The sequence below is a fragment of the Mus pahari genome, chromosome 9 (assembly GCF_900095145.1).
Source record: "Mus pahari chromosome 9, PAHARI_EIJ_v1.1, whole genome shotgun sequence".
Taxonomy (NCBI): domain Eukaryota; kingdom Metazoa; phylum Chordata; class Mammalia; order Rodentia; family Muridae; genus Mus; species Mus pahari.
In genome coordinates, this window is record NC_034598.1 from 45,241,336 (window position 1) to 45,259,828 (window position 18,493).

Here is an 18,493-nt window from a genome sequence, read left to right on the forward strand (position 1 = left end):
GCTGGGATCAAAGGCGTGCGCCACCACCACCCTTAAGGGCCCTTTTCAACTCAAGTTCCTGTTCTCCCCTTCACAGCCACAGGAGCAGTTAGAATGCTGTGGAGTGGAAAAGTGGCTCTGTGGTTAAGACTCTTGCAGAGGACCCCAGGTTTTCCAATACAGGGTGGCTCACAACTTCCAGGGAACCCAGAGCCCTCTCCTGGCACAAGGTACAGACATTTTTTTTTTCTTTCAAGATCTCTGAAACAGGTGTGGTGGCGCACACCTTTAATCCCAGCACTTGGGAGGCAGAGGCAGGCTGATTTCTGAGTTCCAGGACAGCCAGGGCTATACAGAGAAACCCTGTCTTGAAAAACAAACAAACAAAAAAAAAAACACAAAAAGATAGGCCTGTGTCACCTTGGCAGTCCTGGAACTTGCTCTGTAGACCAGGTTGGCCTCCAACTCAGAGATCCCCTTGCCTCAAGTGCTGGGATTAAAGGTGTGTTACCACAATTTTGAATTCTAGCATGGCAGGTGGAGACCAGAGGAAGATAATGATATAGGACAACTGTCTTCTGGCTCTGCACTCACATCAAACTTGTAATCCACACACACAAGGCACCTACAGTTGGAGGCTGGGGAAATTCTCTGGTCTGTACCACCTGAGCTTCAGGAGCCTAAATGATACACTGGGGACTGCTCTGGGGTACCATGGGGGACACAACACACAAACATGTTTTTTGACTCTTTAATGGGTCATTGTGACACTGATCGTCAGCAGCGTGATATATCTCTCTTCACATGGGAATGTCGACAGCAAATCAATCATGGAACATCACAGAGCTGGAAGGTCACATGGGGTCGGTAAGAGTACTCTACATGCTAGTGACAGTTGTCCTCAATGGAAGCCAGAATGACTGTAGACCACCGTCACCTCTGAGGAAGGCTCAGCTTGTGCCCAGCTACCCAGTTAGAGGTTTCTTCACCTTACCCAGGAAAGCTGGGGAGCGCCCACTGCTCCCTGGATGCACACCCTCCACTGCAAGGCACTCAGCCCTCCACAGCTGCAGGGACAGGCCCACCATGTGTAGTGACAAACTGAGAGTCATACATTGCACTCTTCCACTGACCCCCACAACAGAACCCCAAGACAGACCACAATTCTGTGGAACAGAAGAAAATCAAAGGGCCATCCCTGCTGTCAGCAGCTGAGCTGCGGAGCCACCCACAAGTATACTTTGTCCATTTGGCCTCACAGGCTGTGGGGAGAAGCATTAACAGCTGGCCTTATCACCTCTCCAGGGGCCACCAGTTGGGATATTTGGGGACAGCAGCATCTGGAAGGGTTCCTCCAGAGACAGCATGGGGTCAGAGGAGTGGGGCCACATCAGTGTGTTTGCTGTAACCCTGCAGTCCACAGCCACCTTTGAGAATGGGAAATGGAGCAGCCCCTTTCTGGCTAGGGTCAGGATGGCCTTCCTTGCCAAAGGAGTGAAGGTCGGAATAAAGGATAATAAAATAAGTTGATGCAACATAGGACCTCAGGGTCACACAGTGGAGGCCGGTGGTATTAAATTAATGCTGGGTGTGAGACAGTACACGACAGGAGAGGTAAGACGCATCACATCTTTCTGTGGTCTGTTGTACATCCTGAACTCTGCAACTCAGCACTGAGCCAACGTGGTCTTCATTTCCTCCAGCAAGCTGCTGAGCAGCGTGGCATCGCTGCACTTCCCGTCTACTGACACGGAGCTCTCGCCCTAGGGGATAGGCACATGCACGCACTGCTTATGTGTGCGCATTTGTGTGTGTGTTTGGGGGGGGGGCGCTGCAAATGTCACCTCTCCTACCCTCGCTGGAGCCTAGACCTCACTTTATTTTTTTGAAGCTATGTAGCTCCAACTTGCCTGGAATTCAGTAATCCTGCCTCTGCCTCCTGAGTGCTAAGATGGCAGGTGTATAGTGCACAGCCCTCCAGGACCTGAGACAGTTCTGAGCCCACCCTTTCCTTCCTCTTGCCTTGTGTCCCCAAACCAGATGCATCTGAGGGCCTGGTACAACTGTGAGGCCTCGTCTAACTGTGGGAGACGGGTTGCACTCTTGGGATGGGGACCTTAGAGGGCAGCCCTGGGTAGGAAGGCATGTGCAGGGGAAACCCAGCCTCTTGTTGAGAACATCCTGGGTGGTTGCAGAACAGCAGGTACTGGTATGAGCTCACCTTCTTCACCAGCAGGCAGACATGGTGGCCCTGGATAGAGCGGCTGTACATGGAGGCACAGGAATCTACTCGCTCCACAACTGCGATAGACAGGGGAGTCAGGTCCATGCTCCCTGGAGGACCCTTTCCAGCCAGGTCTGCCAGGACATGGGCTGGGGCCCATGCTGTGAAGGCACTCAGGCTGCAGGCCAAGGCCTGGTGCAGGAAGGGTCTGACTAGGGGTGGGAGAGTAGCTTCTGTCATTTCTGGTATAAAATCACCACATCACTGTAACATTGCTTACCGGAAAAATGGTGGTAGAAGCATATCTTTGCCAGAAGATTCTGGAAAGACATACTAATGCCATCGACTTTGATGGAGTTCATGCTCAGGTCTCCTGATTCTAGCAACTTTGCAAAGGCATCGCTGTGGGGGGACAGAGAGAGTGTGATGGCAGGGCCTGGGTGTCAGCAGTCACCTGGCATTAGGAATGCTGAGGCATTGAGGGTAGCTTCAAACTCCAAGGCAGCCTGGGCTACCTACATGTGAGCATCAGAAACTGACAGGCACACAGGGCAGTCCTCCGGGACAGAGAGGCAACCATCTGCAGTGTCACCTGCCAGGAGAAGTGGCCTCAGGTGGAGGCGGCACCTGTGATGCTGGTTGAGCACGCCCATGTTGCCCCTGCCTCACAGCCCACATCAGCAGGCTCTACCCCTCCTGCCCGCCCCCTGAGCCACACACCTGTAGCAGGGTGTGGTGATCAGGTAGGAGCTACAGCTGAAATGCAGCCGGAAGTCCAACTTCTCATGGGTGGCTCCTTCATCATCCTGCAAGGAGAAAAGGTGTAGGGTGGACGTTCCAGACAGGCACTTTCTTTCCTGGGACGCCTGACATCCCCTGGGGAGTGGGAGGGGAGCTGGACCTTAGCATAGAGTGCATACCTTGGCAATGAAGGACAGTGTGCCTTTGAGCTTCTGGGCCATGACGATGCTCTGAATGGTGAACACAAACTGGGCCTCATTGGAGACGCCTGCTGGGAGACATGGCACTCAGTGGGCCAGCACTGACCCCGGGGTGTCTGTCCTAGCTGACTGGGATGCTAGAGTGACAGAAACAATGGGCACTGCTGCAGCCCAGCCCAATGGCCCAACATGTGCCCCAAGAGTAGCACTGAGACATGGGACATCCAGAGATTGGGGCCTTTCACTTCAGCTGTCCCTGGGAGCTCTAGTTAAGCTCACTGTGAAGAGCCAAGGTGGCATGATGAAGGCTAGGGCTGAATGGTGGGCTCACCGGGAGGCAGCTGGAAAGGTACGGGCACACCATCATGTACTGATGAGCCCTCTGGCCTGGCCATTTTGGTGTTGAGCGAGTCCAGCACGTTGAGCTCCATGTTCTTCAGGAAGCTGCTGCTCTGATTCTCCAGGATGATGGACACAGTCACCTGGCTGTCCTTCTGTAAGCTGGCTTGGATGTCATATGTCTGCATGAGCAAGGGCAGGGTCAAGGTCCAGGGACCAGCTGAGGGGAGGGAGCTCACTGCCAAGATCAAGGACAGTGATCCTCCTACCCCCTGTGAAAACTGCCTATGGGGCCCAGGCCCTCAAAACGCACTCTTCATGAAGCTGCACCCCAGTTCCTGTCTTTTTGATTCCTTGAGACAAAGTCTTGTAATGCAGCACAGGTGGGCCTTGATCTTGCAATCCCCCTGCCTCGTCCCAAGGTGTATGCTGCCCAGCTGCTCGCTCTGTCTTGCTAGCAAAGCTGTCCTCAGGTGGCCTGGTCACACTGGGCTCTCCAGCTGTGGCTGGGCTGCAGAGAGTGAGCGCCCTACACTGATGCGTGAGCTTGGTGCCCAGCTGCTGCCTGCCGCCTGCCGCCAGCCCCACAAGGCTTCTGAGGATGGGTCTGCTCCGCCAATGGCCCTCCCTGTAGCAACCAAGTGTCACTTACCACTTTAATGTAGGGACTCTCAGCCAGAAGGCAGTAGCTGGACATGGGCTGGGGAGGAGAGACAAGCTCGTCAGTTGTGGGTGACAGGGACTAGGCTACAGACCCATGCTTGGGGATGGCCAGTTCTCAAAACATGAGAGCCACCAGATGTTGCAGGTCATGGGTCCCTCACCAAGCACAGGTCACAAAACAGCTTGCAGAGGCCCCTGGGTCCTCTCCAAACAGAACCCAGGTGGCACCCTTGGGTTGGCAGGCTGTCAAGAAGGCTCACCGGGATGGGCTCTTCCTCCTCCTCTGCTGCTGCACCATTCTCCAGCGGCACCACCTGCTTCCTCTTAGTTTTCTTCTTGTCTCGTGGCCTCTCCTCCTTCTCCTTCTCCTTCCTGTGTTTCTTCTTCTTGTGCCGGGATGATTTCTGAAGCAGAGTCTGGGCTCAGGTCCATGTCTCCCACAGAGGCACCCTTTAATCAGTGTCTTCCTCACACTACATGGTGGGGATCTCAGGGGAGCAGACAGGAACTGCACAAGTCACTATGGCTGAAGGAGGCCAGGCCTGGCCAACACTAGAACCTTGGGGCTGACAGATGAGTGGCAGGAGCTGCTCAGAGGGAAGAGGACTGCACAGTACAAACCAGCACAGGAAGGATAGGCCTATTGGCCACACCACAGAGGAAGAAACACTCAGCAGTGTGCCTATATTCATATCATCCAGGGGCAAATGGCTAGCACTATGGTTGGCTGACAGACACAAGGCCCAGTCCCACATTGGAGCTGCACATGGCCACGAGTAGGAGCCAGGCTCCAACACAGCACACATGGAGGCTTCAACGTGGGGCTTGGAGCTAGGTTGATGGCTTTGTGGTTAAGGGTGCTTGCTGTTGAATCAAGAGGACCTCAGATCCTACGCCACACACAACTAAAGTTATCTTTAAAAAGACAAAATAAGGGGCTGGAGAGATGGCTCAGTGGTTAAGAACACTGACTGCTCTTCCAAAGATCCTGAGTTCAATTCCCAGCAACCACATGGTGGCTCACAACCATCGTAATGAGAACTGATGCACTCTTCTGGTGTGTCTGAAGACAGCTACAGTGTACTCATATAAATAAAAATAAATAAATCTTTTAAATAAATAAATAAACAAACAAGCTCTCACTGAAAGCCAGACATTAGAGGCCACTGAGTGTTAGACTCCATGAAATGAGCTGTCTAGAACAGGAACATCCAGAGACAGAAAGGAAATGGGAGATGACTGGGGTCTAGGAGGGGACATAGCAGACTGCTCACAAGGTGAAGCTCCCTACTGGGGTGATGGAAGGTTCTGGAATGAGATGGTGTTGTGGTGCATTGCTTAGAAACTGCACTGGAAGTACTAAATCCCTTTCAGAGGCTAAAGCATGAGGACTGCAGCTACCTCTTGAGGACACCACTACTGTGACCCCTTGTGAGCAGCCTACTGTCTTGGGGTTCAGGCACAGGCCTGCCATGGGCCCCTTGCCACAGCCTTGGGGTGGCTTGTCTTACCCTTTCTTGGTCATGATCCACGTGGTCCTCCTCGTCCTGGGGCTCTTCCCCTTTGAGAACCTCACACTCATCCTTAGGGGAGGTGATAGTGCTCGCAGCAAGTTCTTCCTGCAGTCAGAAGGGGCAGGGTCAGCTTTTGGGGAGGGGTGCAGTAGTATTCCAGACTGTTCAGGGGTTCCAGCTTTAGGAGCAGTAAGAGAACTTTGAATGCCACATAACCAGTGCTGTCCCGCTTGAGGGCTGGGGACATCCTCCAAGGGATGCCTTGGGGACAAATGTCCTGCTGGCTACCCCTCTGCCTCACTGAGCCCTGGCAAGCAGAGTCCCACAGGACAGAAGACATGGACCACAAAGTACAGAAGGCCAGCCCACCAGGCTTGACACCAGTCATTTATTGGCACTTGTGTGTGGCTCTAGGGATGCCTGCCACTCGCTGGCTCCTGGGGATACAAATGAGACCCTGAGGACACATGGAGCAGGCACTTACCGTGGATGGGGCAGGAATGGGGGCAGCAGCAGGTGGCGGGGTGGTGGACAACCAGAAGTCTAAGTCCTCACCCTGAAGCCACAAGAAAAGGACTTTTGGCAAAGGCAGGGAGTGCCAGGGGCAAGGGCTGATCTCCAGCCAGTTGCCATTCTCCCCTCCCTACCATAGGCCAGGCCTGACACTGTGCAGCAGCCATGGTGAGTCCTGCTCAGCTGCTCAGCTGCACCACCTCAGTCACCAGCCAGGCAGAGGACAGCTAAGGACTGGAATGGCATCATGGCAAAGCAGCCGGGCTAAGCAGGGGTGTGGATGTGTTTTGAGACAAGTTCTCACAGGCTAGCCTAGAAGTCAGGGCAATCCTTCTCCCAGTCTCCCGAGTACTAGGATCTGTCAAGTGGGCAGGCGGTGCAGCCTGGGATCCTGGGCTTGATCCCAAAACCCAAAATGTAATTTAGTCAGGCCTATTATCTCACCTACTCAGGAGGCCAAGGCAGGAGGATTCAAGGCCAGCTTGGAAGAACTAGTGATACCTATCTACTCTCAAATGGAACGTAAAAGCAGCATGAGAGCCCGGTGTGGTGGCACATGCCTTTAATCCTAGCACTCGAAGGGCACAGATCTCTGTGGATTTTGAGTCTAGCCTGGTCTACATAGTGGACTCCAGGATGGCTAAAACTATATAGTGAGACTCTGTCTCAAAACAAACAAAATAAGGGCGGGGCTGTGTGAGGGGGAAATGGAAGGAGGGGGGCTGTGATCAGATGTAAAGTGAGTAAATAAATTACTGGAAAAAATGTGGCCCAGGGATGTGGCAGAGCAAGTACCCACCTAGAGTGTAACGTGCAAAGGGTTCCAGCATGCCCTAGTCCTCCTCCCAACCACCCAGTTTGAGAGGCCTGGCCTGCAGATAATGGCTGGTTCTCTTCCTCACAGCTTCCTGCTTTGCCCCACAACCCACATGCAGCTCTAGCCTCACAGCCAGGCTCGAGTCCCAGGTGCTCGCCTTCTTGTCCTTCTTCTCTCGTTCTCTCTCTTTGGGCTTCTTCTCCTTCTTCTTGGGCTTCTTGCTCTTCTTCTCTACCCCGAGCACACCCTCCTTCTCTGGGGACTTCACTGCCTCCGCATTTCTATGTTTCTGGACAGGCAGCTTCTCACTGTCAGCCAGGGGTCTTGGGAGAGGAGGGGATGTGTGGTCACTGGGCTGAGCTACAGCCCACCCCTTGGACAGCTGGTTCTATGAATCTGGAGGCTCCAGCAAGTGTCCACCACAGCCACAGTGCCAGGAGCCTAGACCCTGCACCCTTCCCAAGTGCCCCAGTGTTCCCTCCTACTTTTTTTCTATGTGACAGTGTATGTCCATGCTCATGTGGGATGCGGGTGTGTACAAGTTGGTGCACACATGCCTATGATCACAAGGAGGGCAGAGGTGGATGTCAGGTGTTTTTTTCTGTCCCTCTCTACTTTATCTTTTGAGACAGGATCTCTTACTGAACCTGGAGCTTCCTAATTTGGCCAGGCTGGCAGCCAATGAGCTCCAGGGATCATTCAGTGCTTCTGCTGCTAGGGTTTGATCTCAGTGAGTGCTGGGAAATAAACTCAGGTGCTCACGCTCACACAGTAGGTGCTATACTGAACCACCACCACAGCACACAGCACCTCCTCCCACCCCCTGAGTGTTTCCAAGCCCATGTACTTTCCACCTTAGGCTAAGGACTCTCAGCATCCTGGGAACGGGGACCTTACCACCCCAGGCACAAGCTCACCCAGCAGTTTGTTCTTCACCCCTCACTTACTTATCCAGGTCAATGTCCAGTGCCCTGTAGGGGTCATTGGGGTCTTTGTCATCCTCGTCACTAGGCAAAGCATTCTGAGGGAATGGAGAGGTCAGAGTTCAGTCAACTAACAACCATGGGCTCTTCTGGAGGCTCCTACTCCAAATAACAACTGCCCTGACAGTCTCACACACACACACACACACACACACACACACACACACACACACACACACACACACACACACCAGGTGCCCAGTGTCTTGGGCTATAGCTCAGCCTGGGAGCACAGCCTTCAGTGGCACACACAGCTGGGGCTGCAAGCTCAAAGAGTAAAATACTGCCCATCATGGAGGGCTTGTGTAACAGGTCAATGTATGGCTGTCTGCGCATAGGGAGCCTGCCCTTTTAGGGACACACAGACAAGCCTGTTGTAACCAAGGCTAAAAGAGCTGAGAAGGGGCTAACCTCTGGCATCTCCTCAGTGATAATGTCCACACGCTGGGCGGGGGCAATGTCCTCATCGCTCTCCGTGGGCAGAGAGCTGTGGCGCCGCTTACCCTTCTCCTTCTTCTTCCTTTTCTTGTCCTTCTCCAGCCGCTGCCGGTGTCGCCGCTGCTCCTCCAGCTTCACATACTGGTCTGACATGGGCATACCTGTGGGGAAGCGTGGATGGCCACAACTCAGGGACCAAGAACCCCATCAGGTCCTGACCATGAGCTTAGAGCCAGCAGACACTTGCCTGGAACTTTCAGAGGCACTGAGAGGTCAATCTGTACCACAGGAATGTGCTCCACGCCTGGTGCATCCTGGTATCGCTGAAGGAAGAGCACAGGGTGTCAGTGAACCTCAGGGACTCAGGAGGGAGGAAAAGGGGACCCTGAGAGTAAGGCTCCCAATGCAGCCTGGGAGCACTACCCATAAGGTAAGCTGCAGGCTCACAGACACGAGCAGGGCCCTGGAATGTGATGTCACAGGGCTGCGAGGAAGCAGAAGCTAACTGTAACCTTGGTACAGTTAGGGTTAGAGCCAAATCTATCCATGATGGTCTTTTCTCTTTTCTTTCTTTCCTTTCTTGGACACAGGGATTTGGGGGACACATAGTTTCGCTTAAAACTATGAAGCCAAGGGCAACAGTAATAGAAAATCCCATCTCTACCTCTTGACTGCTGAGATGACCATACTTGGTTGAGGTGGTGCTGTGGATGGACCCCCAAGGTTCATCCATGCTACACAGGGGCTTTATCCTAAACCACTGTAGGGTCCACCCACAGAAGCTGAAACCTCCTAGGAACATGAGGATCTAACAGGCCAGGCACCTGCCCACATGGAAGCAGCACTTCCCGTGGGTACAATAAGCTGGCTGGGTAGAATGCCTTCCTCAAGGCAGTGGTCACTGCCCCTGGGGCCTCAGCTAAACCATTCAGGGCTCTCCATCAAGACCTGGATGCAGTACAGCCCTGCTCAGCTACAGCTGGGACTACCAAGGCACAGCCCCCCGGCCCCCAAGGCACTGCCATGATTATATCACTCTCTTAGGGCTTCTGCATGGCAGCTAGTGAGGGATGCTCAAGGATACCACTTACCTTCTGCGGGGATGGGGAGCTCTTGATGTAGAAGGGGTTGTTGGCTTGTTCCTGCTTCCGGGCCTCTCGCCGCTGTGGGAATAGGACTGCACATGAGCATGTGTCTCAGAAACATGCCCGTCCAGTTCCCAAGACCCCAGGTTGGCACGGAGGGGTCACAGTAGGAAGTGTGAGGACCACCTCCAGGGGCAGAGCTCACGGGTGGGCAGACTGCCTAAGGTTCCTGCCTCCTGGGAACAGAAATGGCCTGGTGTGCCCACTCTGAGCCTCAGCCTCGGATCACCATTCCTACTTCTGCAGGCTCAGAAGCCTAGTCTAGTGTTCCTGCTGAGCGTCCAGAAAGGGGAGTTCATGGGAGGTGGGGGCTGCACTAGACAAGAGGACAAGGTAGAAGTCAAAGGTCCTCTGGCCTCTGTGTCACAGGCTGTGTGTGGCAGCATAGCTGAGCCCCAGGAGCCCCTAAGCCTGACAATCAGCTACTCTTGTGAGTAGCTTCTGCCCTGTGCTGGGTGCTACTGAAATGGCATGCTTACCCGAGCCAGCTCCTCTTCATCCTCCTCAGGCTGCCGGCGCCGAGTGTGCCTTGGCTCCTCTTCATGGAAGATGGCCTTGGGTTTCTCATCCTCAGACTCACTGTCTGAAGGTGGCTCATTGATCCAGGCATCCAGGTCTAGGCTGGAAGTACAGAGGGGATCACACAGTGTCCTTGTCTCCTCTGTGTTGTCCTACCATGACCACTGTAAGCATTAATCCTTGGCAGAGGGCCACCATGCAAGAGAGACATCTTTCCATACCAGTACCCCAGGGATTAAGCAACTAGGGGTGCCACAGCCTCCTGACAGGAGACACAGAGATGGAAAGGCAGGAAGCCTGGGAGGAAACAACAGAATAGGAAAACTACAGGAATCATGGCATCTGGCAAGGGGACTCCTAGAGGAACAGGAACAGGGGGTGCGGCAGTCTCTGGATGGAGTGGCTTTATGTGAGTGAGCAAGGGCAGGCTGTCTAGTCCCAGGGCCACTTCTTGTCACCTTGGCTGATGGCAGGTCATGGGGTTGTGAAAGCCCTTTTCTAATTTCCTAGATCAGGGACCATTTCAGTGGCTCCAGCCATCTCTCTTCCACATCCCCAATCCTCACCCTTCAGGAACTGGGACCTTTTTCTGAGCCTTGGGGGCCACAGGATTCAGTTCACCAGCAAACAAAGCGCTCACTTCCTCAGCCACCGGCACACCTTTTGCTTGCAGCTTCTGGACATGCTTGACCAGCTGCAGTATGCAAGACGCCTAGGAGAGCAGCAGCCAAGAGTGGGTACCTGTCCAGATCCACTCAGCCACTTGGAGAGGATTCGGCCAGGTACCTGAGCATGGAGTGCTGGTCCCTGCCCTCTATTCATGTACATCAGCTATAGACTTATTTCTGTGACTATCTCAGACAAGGAAAGACAAGCCCTATCAGGGTCAGAACAGGAGGGAGCTCAGTTCAAATGGAGAAGACTACATGAAATGTCACCTCTTATGGAGCTACCTATGGCCACTCAGTCCTGTGCTGGCTCTAATTCTGCACAGACACAGCTGTACTAAGCAGCCCTTGCTACCATGCCGCCCAATCAATCCCAACAAACACCATCAGTGTGGGTTCATACTTCCCACTGGGCTCAACCATGGATGAATCACCACTCAGACTTAACCTCTTCAAGGAGGGTCCCCTGAGACCTAGCAGAAGCCACATGGCACCTGGTTCAGTGACAGCCTATATTAGCATGGGGTACCAAAGCAGCCTCGGCCACTGGACCCCAAAACTCAGGTATTGAGTCACAATGGCCCAGGATCTTTGGCCCATTGTGACTCAGTGACACAGCACATGCCTGACACACACAAGCTCCTACTTTAGGACAAACAGACAAAGATGGTCCCAAATGAGCTTTCCCACAACAGCAGCAGAGACCTACCCACCCATACCACCTCCTACCCAGGCTCTCGGGCCCATCCACACCCAGTCCCTGCTTACTGACGCCAACCCTCAGGTTGGCAGAGCTAGGATAGAGACTCAAACAACTCACTTCGGAAAAAGGAGAAAAATCTGTCCCATCTACTAGCTCTGCTGAGGCCAAGGACCTGGAAGGGGGCCAAAGGTGTCTCCAGAGTGTCCCTGTTAACAGCACTGGGGTTATGTGCTATGCAAGGAGCTGTGGAACATGTAGGAGGCTGCCTGGCTGGAGGACCTCTGTGGTGGTGTATGGAGTGTGGGTTGTGGGTGCCCACAGGGCATGAGCACACACGGCCACTGCCAGGTTAAGGTTAATCTCAGCTAGAAGCAGAACCCCAGTTTGCAGCCTTACCCGCTCCTGCACCTCCAGGTCGGCGCTCTGCACAAACTGTGGCAGCCGCTCCACCAGTAGCTGGGTGACCTCCTGTGCAGCCTCAGTGTCAGCGGCCTGCTCCTTCTGCTGCAGGATGGACGCGTACAGCTTTACCACGTTCTGCACATACACAGCCTGGATATGGCCGGGCAGTGTGGTGACCTTGGGCCGCAGCATGGCCTCCAGGGTTTGCTGGGGCCCCTGTAGGTGCCTGGGGGACAGGGGCTGCATGAGGCTACTGAGTATACCCACACACCCATCTCACAAGTATGTCAGGCCAGGCAACGTGGGAGCTAGGTTTCTCAGCTAAAGCACAACCCTGGGCACCTGTTCTTACTACGCACAAGTGGGAAACCAAGAACCATGAGTTCCACAAAGGGACATTGTTTATGAAACAATAGCAGGGCTGGAGAGATGGCTCAGCGGTTAAGAGCACTGACTGCTCTCCCAGAGGTCCTGAGTTCAGTTTCCAGCAACCACATGGTAACTCACAACCATCTGCAATGGAGTCTGACGCCTTCTGGTGTGTCTGAAGAGAGCAATGGCGAATACGTAAAATTTAAAAAAGGAAAAGGAAACGATAGCAAAGATGTGACTGCCACTCATAGTAGACACAGAGGGCAGAGGACCTACGTGATCTATATGGCTGATTTGCTGCCATTGATTTGTTCCTGGTAATGAGCATTTGCCTGATATGAACAAGACCCTGAGTTCGATTTCTAGCACCACAGAAACTGAACACTCATCAATAACTTCCCCTGGCATCCATGTGCTGTGCTGTGGAGTTCAAAGAGGAGGCTACCACTGGATCCTCAAAGGACAGCTCATACACAGCCTCCATGGGCTGAGCTCTGGGGCAAGGAAAGTGCTGGGCAAATTTTGTGTTTTTTCCAGAGAAATGTGCTCCCCAGGAGATTTCTGTGACAGACAATAAATCCACACCTCTCTTGGTCACAGCTGTCATGTGTCCTCTGAGCAGGTGTAAGAGGTGGAATGGAGGTGCTGTAGCCACCCCAGCCTACCCACCTAAACAGTCCTGGAGCCTGGTGTGAGGAGCTCACTATCAGCACCGTATGCTGAGTCACCTGAAGCAGACTGGAGCTGCCTCACAGTCTAGAGGGCACCCTCTCCACAGCCAGTGTGACCCAAATTGGCCAAGCTACTCCATGGAAGGAGACAGGAGATCACTTGGGCAGAGCTGCTCAGAAGTGACAATCGTCAGGCAAAGGGTCTGTCTGCCTATATGTCCCCCCACTAGGCCACCTCCAAGGGCCGCCCCAACTCACTCTGAGAACTCCCCGCAGATCCAGGCAGCAGCATAGAGCACCTCACAGATACCATTGCGTTGGGTGCTGCTGGCTACCAGGTGAGCACTGTCAAGCAGTGCGGACATCTGCGACACAGCAAATTTGCGAATGGCCTTGACCCGGATGGCTACGTCCAGCATCTGTGCAGCAATGAGGTGGCCATGGCGGGTGCCCTCCAGTCTTGTCAGCTCCACAAGGATGCTGATGTACCACTCGAAGTTGGTGATGTGCTGGTAGTTGGACTGGCTACAGATGTCAATGATCTTGGTGAGCAGTTCATCGCGATAGGTGGTACCCTCGGCCTTGTCCACGTGAGTCATGAGCTTCTTCACAATCTCCATCAGGTTCTTCTTGGACACCTGTGGGGTATAGGCAGATGTGACCAGCCATGAACACGGACAACCAAGATGGAACTCACGAGCCCAAAACAGATAGCTTCCTCCCCAGACAGCAGAACTGTATCAGACCAAGGGAGAGTGACAGAGATTCTCGTATTGGGCATCCAGTTCCATCCCCTATAGCCTGGACAGGTGCCACTAGCTGACGGCAGTAGGTTCAGGCTGCTGTCTCAGCCTGGATAGGAATGACCCAAGTACCGAAGCTTCACAGGCCCCCCCATCCTGGTCACAGGGACACATACCATTCCATAGAGCAGGTCAAGGGCACGCAGGCGGATGGACTCGTCCTTGTCATCCAGGCACTGCAGGATCAGGTCCTTGTGGGACTGCACAGACTTAGGGTGTGTCTTCAGGATTTTAGACATGGCCAGCAGCCCCAGGTACTTTACTGTGAAGACCAAGTGGCCATTAGCTTGGGGACAGCAAGTGGAATACCATGACCCATGGGCGTATCAGGGGTGCTGCCTTCAGCTGATGGCCACATTTGTGAGCCCCACCTCACCCAGGAAGCCATGGTGGAGGCTTGTACCCAGCCTCTCACAGCATGTCTACAGGCTCTGGAGACTGGAGGACCAGGATGGTAAACCTAGCTCCAGAGTGTTATAAGCTCCGGTCTCCACAGGCACTGGCCTTCCAAGCACAGACCCACACACGGACACTCAATTATGAATGACAAAAACTTACAAGTAACTTAAAAATACATATGTTATAAAAAAAAAAATGAACCCTGCTGGGAATAGTGTTGTACACCTTTCATCCCAGCACTCAGGAGGCAGAGGCAGATGGATGATCTCTGTGAGTTTAGGCTAGCCTGGTCTATAGAGTTCTAGGACAGTCAAAAAAGGAAAAGAAGAAAGAAAGAAAAGCACCCTAATGATGTATCTGAGAACCCTGCCCACAAGCTCTAAAGGTCACTGCTAGCCAACATGACAGTGGCTGCTGGCCCAGTGCAGGCCTCATGAAAAATGAAGGGAGAGGCTGAGCAGGAGCCACAGATGACACCGTGCACCTGAAGCCTCACTTGGGACAGGTTTGAGGTAGTCACATCAACAGACGGCCCAGAGGTGCTTTCCAACAGCATGGACCTGGGAGCTGCCGAGACTGTGGTGTGAAGTAAGGATGAGAGCCCCTGGGCCCTATGAGCAGTCTGTCAGGCCTGGCTCTATCATAGACAACAGCCTGCCACTTGGTCTGATAAGCAGCAGGTGACACTGACACAGACCCCATTCTGGAGCAGGTTTAAGCAGAGAACAGTGTAGGGACATATGGAAGGCAGCAGTGGGTTGCTTCATGCTCCCCTGGGGCTCAGGGCGAGGCTGGCCAAACTGTGGTGAGGGCTACCACTCTATCCACAAAGCCTTCCAGCGGGATCAGCATGAACACAGCAGAGGGTTGAGGACCAAGGAGCATTTGGTCCCCTAGGTGTGAGATTTCTGAATCCCAGGCATGGCATTCAGGCGTGACAGCCAGGGAAGGCAGCAGTGACAGCCAGGGAAGGTAGCAGTGACAGCCAGGGAAGGCAGCAGTGACTTACAGTTCTGGTCGGAGTCTTCTATCAGTATCCTCAACTTCTGAACACATAGCTGAGAGGAGGAAAGCCACACTGGTCTGCACCTCACCATCATGCCCAGCAGCCCACCACCAGCCCTGACCAAGAGCATGCATCTGGGGATAGGGAGGGCAGGTGACTGCAACCTTTGCTCTGGGGACCCTGCTCAGCATGACTAAGTGGACTGGCAGGCGCCAGTGAGGACAAGTAGGAGCAAGTACTGGGAACACAGAGTGTCCACAGCAGCTGCCCAGGCAGGCTGACTCGGTCCCCACAGGGCAGGTGGGAGTATAGTGGAGAAAGGAGGTGCCTGTGGGAGGGCTGGGGCTGGAGGACTTTCTTCATGCTTCAAGCTGTTCAAGAAAAATGAACTTGGAGGTGACCACTGCAATCATTTCCAGACTGGCTGAGGAGCCCCACTCATGCTGATGAGCACAGGCCCGGAGAGAGACACACCTGGATGCTGGCGCTGTGGTTGGGCATCCCAGAAGACAATGAGATGAGCACTGGGACACATGGAGGTCAAGGTTAGTGGCCCTGGGTCAGACACTGACACCCTATTGACCCATCCCACCAACAGGGACCTGGCTGCCTGGCTCACAGGAGGCTTGACGCTGCACGTTCAGAAGGCAGATGGACAGGTTGGACCTTGGGAAGCCAGGGGATCTGGCCTGGGTCTCCCATCCTCCCTAACAGGAATGGCTCTTAGACCTAAAGTACTGGTACCTAAGACAGGATCACACAGCTCCTATTCCTCTCTAGGATCTGGGGTGCAGATCTGTGCTGGGCAGAGTAGGCCGGAGACCCCTTAAGAACCCTGAATGCTCATGGTTTTAGGGATGACAACACTCCACAAATCCTAGGCTATAGCGGGGACATGGAATGAGCTCACTCCCAGGGAGGGGTCCAGAAGCCCTACCTGCTCTGCCTGTGGCTGACAGCCGGGTCCTGTCACTGGGGTACAGCTGCAAGGATAGCCAAATGACCTGGGGACTCCCCTGTGATCACTGTGACCTTAAGACCTTATCTTAGAGCTCATATCTTCAAGGCACCTTCCCCTGTTCCCTTCCTGTTCCTTCCACCCAGGCAGGACAGCATGGGAAGAAGGCCACGTTCAATCATAAGCCCAAGGGTGCTGAGCCCACATTCTAAGTCTTTAGGTGTGTTGCATGTGCATGTGTGTGAAGACAAAGGTAAAGAGCAGGCCTCTTTGGCAAGCCTTCCTACCAGGATTTTTTGAGCCAGGTTCTCCTGCTGATCCTGGAATCACTGACTGGCTAAAGTTCCTGGGATCTGCCTCTCTTGCCTGCTGGCTTCCCGGTGCTAGGGTTACAAAGCCCAGTCCTGACCTGTGGTGTGTGTGCACTCAATCTCCTATGCCTGCAGAGTGACCACACGGCCACCTCTCAGGTCTGCTCCTATGCATCTGTGGTTGACGTAGATATCTCAGCTCAGTTCTGCTGGAGGAGCATGAAAAATGGGATGTGGCCTGCAAAGCAGAAACCTGTGGGTCTTGGGCTCTGACCCCAAGCGGGGGATAACCTCTGAAGTTTGCAAAGTAGCCTTAGGAAGGGCTAGAAATGAGCCATGCAGAGACCTGAGTTTATGCCACCCTATACAAGAAGGCTTGGGCAGGGGACACTAGCTGCCTCATCCAGAGGATGCTCTGGGTCCTGCCACTCAGGCTTCTCCGCTCCTCCCAGCAGGAGGAACTGAACCTTCTCCCAGCTCTGTAAGAAGCAGAGAGCGAGCTGTTGACTCCACCCCACCTCCTAGCAGGGCAGTCAGCACACTCACCTGCAATTACGGTGTTCACACACTCGTACAGCAGGGACATGGCAGAGGTGCTGAGAGAAAGGAAGAAATGAAGACCCAGCCCAAGTGTCACACACAAACAAGGTTGCACTGCTGGGCTCCATGGGAACAGTACCACTTCCACCCTTCTAAAGCCCAGTGACACCATGATTCCTGTGGCTCCTCTCAGGCAGGGATGCAGGCCAACACTGACTTCTCCCACCCCCAAGCCTGTCCCTGTGTGTGCCATGTGTGTGCCATGATGGCCTGCAGCTCCTCCGGTGCCACTCTTCCAGAACTCAGTTCAGAGGGACACAGCACAGCTCTGGGGCCCCAGGATGGTAAAGGACTACATGAATGCAGGGCTCAGTGTGAGTCCAGGTCAAAGCTGACTCAACTGAGTATAGGGGTGCACACTTAAAATCCCAGTTCCCAGGGGAGTTGTGTGAATTTCAGGCAAGCCTGGGCTACAAAGCCAAATTCCCCCCCCCCAAAAAAGAAACAAACTATAAACAGAGTGGCCTCGGTCAGACAGGAGGGTTTGGTGGACAAGGGTCGTGTCAGAATGGCACCAATGTCCCTGCCCAGGGGTGGCAGCCAAGGAATAGTTACCTGTGAATGAGGTTGGTGAGAGGCTCGATCAGCTTCTTGCCCAGCCTGGGCTCCAGGGGAGTCAGGGCACCGAACTACAGGAACAGGGGTGCTATGGTCACCAGGAAGGCTGCAGGCCATGGCCCCAGGCCCAGCACACCCCACCCCTCAGTACTTACCAGCTTGATGATCTTGATGAGGACCCAGTTATTGGTGGAGGATGTCATGAGCTTGAAAAACAGTGGGGCCAGAGACAGGTAGTTTTTAGGGTTGCGGCGTGCCAGCTCACAGATGACATTAACAGCCGCAGACTGTACCCCTGAGGACCAAGAGAGGGGTCCACATTAGCAAAGAGTGAAACATTCTACTACCAAAGTGGTACCTCCATCAACAAGGGCATCCCTGTTTACAGGGACTGTCGCCATCAGTAACAATGATACCCACAGAGCAGAACATGTCTATCACAGCAAAGAAGGCTTCCTATCTGTGCTACAGGACTTTGGAAGCCTAAGGATACACTGGAGATTGTCACCATGCACATGACTAGCTAGAACCCCAGGCATGTGGCACAGTAAACAGTTCCTGGACTGCTCTGAGCAGAGGGGAGCTGAGGAAACACTGCTCCTGACTAGTATAGACATGATTTCTTTTATATCCTGCCACTTTAAATAATATTTATTTTTTGTGAGCATTTGCTGACATGTACACCTGTGTACCACATGTGTGCAGAGCCTGGAGACTGAAAAGGGGCATCAGGTCCCCTGGATCTGGAGTTATAAATGGCTGTGAGCCACCATGCGGGTGCTGAGAACTTAACCTGGGTCCTCTGCAAACGCGGCCAGTGCTCTAACCACTGAGCTGTCTCCAGCTGTACTTCTCTTGGGTACAGATGTGGGAAAGAGGCTTCTCTATGGTGTAGGCAGCCTTAGGTTACCCATGTTCATGTGAGCAACTGCAATGAACTCTCAGCCTTTTTTTTTTTTTTTTTTTT

At 53.6% G+C, this 18,493-nt stretch overlaps 1 protein-coding gene across 1 annotated transcript in view; it reads right to left on the minus strand.

Moving 5' to 3' along the window:
* Positions 1 to 716: 716 nt before the first annotated feature.
* Positions 717 to 18,493, minus strand: part of Ap3d1 (adaptor related protein complex 3 subunit delta 1) — a 35,384-nt gene continuing 17,607 nt past the window's right edge. The window contains exons 7-31 of the mRNA XM_021204496.2: positions 17,682 to 17,821; positions 17,524 to 17,597; positions 16,915 to 16,964; positions 15,574 to 15,623; positions 15,103 to 15,151; positions 13,811 to 13,956; positions 13,150 to 13,529; positions 11,843 to 12,074; positions 10,642 to 10,787; positions 10,036 to 10,177; positions 9,503 to 9,574; positions 8,659 to 8,734; positions 8,385 to 8,572; positions 7,938 to 8,011; positions 7,148 to 7,313; positions 6,145 to 6,216; positions 5,658 to 5,765; positions 4,407 to 4,550; positions 4,136 to 4,183; positions 3,476 to 3,665; positions 3,124 to 3,212; positions 2,924 to 3,009; positions 2,484 to 2,605; positions 2,201 to 2,280; positions 717 to 1,742 (exon numbers count right to left, since the gene is read on the minus strand). Coding sequence (XP_021060155.1) covers positions 1,647 to 1,742; positions 2,201 to 2,280; positions 2,484 to 2,605; positions 2,924 to 3,009; positions 3,124 to 3,212; positions 3,476 to 3,665; positions 4,136 to 4,183; positions 4,407 to 4,550; positions 5,658 to 5,765; positions 6,145 to 6,216; positions 7,148 to 7,313; positions 7,938 to 8,011; positions 8,385 to 8,572; positions 8,659 to 8,734; positions 9,503 to 9,574; positions 10,036 to 10,177; positions 10,642 to 10,787; positions 11,843 to 12,074; positions 13,150 to 13,529; positions 13,811 to 13,956; positions 15,103 to 15,151; positions 15,574 to 15,623; positions 16,915 to 16,964; positions 17,524 to 17,597; positions 17,682 to 17,821 — 3,020 coding nt within the window. The 3' untranslated portion in view covers positions 717 to 1,646. The remainder of the gene's footprint in view (positions 1,743 to 2,200; positions 2,281 to 2,483; positions 2,606 to 2,923; positions 3,010 to 3,123; positions 3,213 to 3,475; positions 3,666 to 4,135; positions 4,184 to 4,406; positions 4,551 to 5,657; positions 5,766 to 6,144; positions 6,217 to 7,147; positions 7,314 to 7,937; positions 8,012 to 8,384; positions 8,573 to 8,658; positions 8,735 to 9,502; positions 9,575 to 10,035; positions 10,178 to 10,641; positions 10,788 to 11,842; positions 12,075 to 13,149; positions 13,530 to 13,810; positions 13,957 to 15,102; positions 15,152 to 15,573; positions 15,624 to 16,914; positions 16,965 to 17,523; positions 17,598 to 17,681; positions 17,822 to 18,493) is intronic.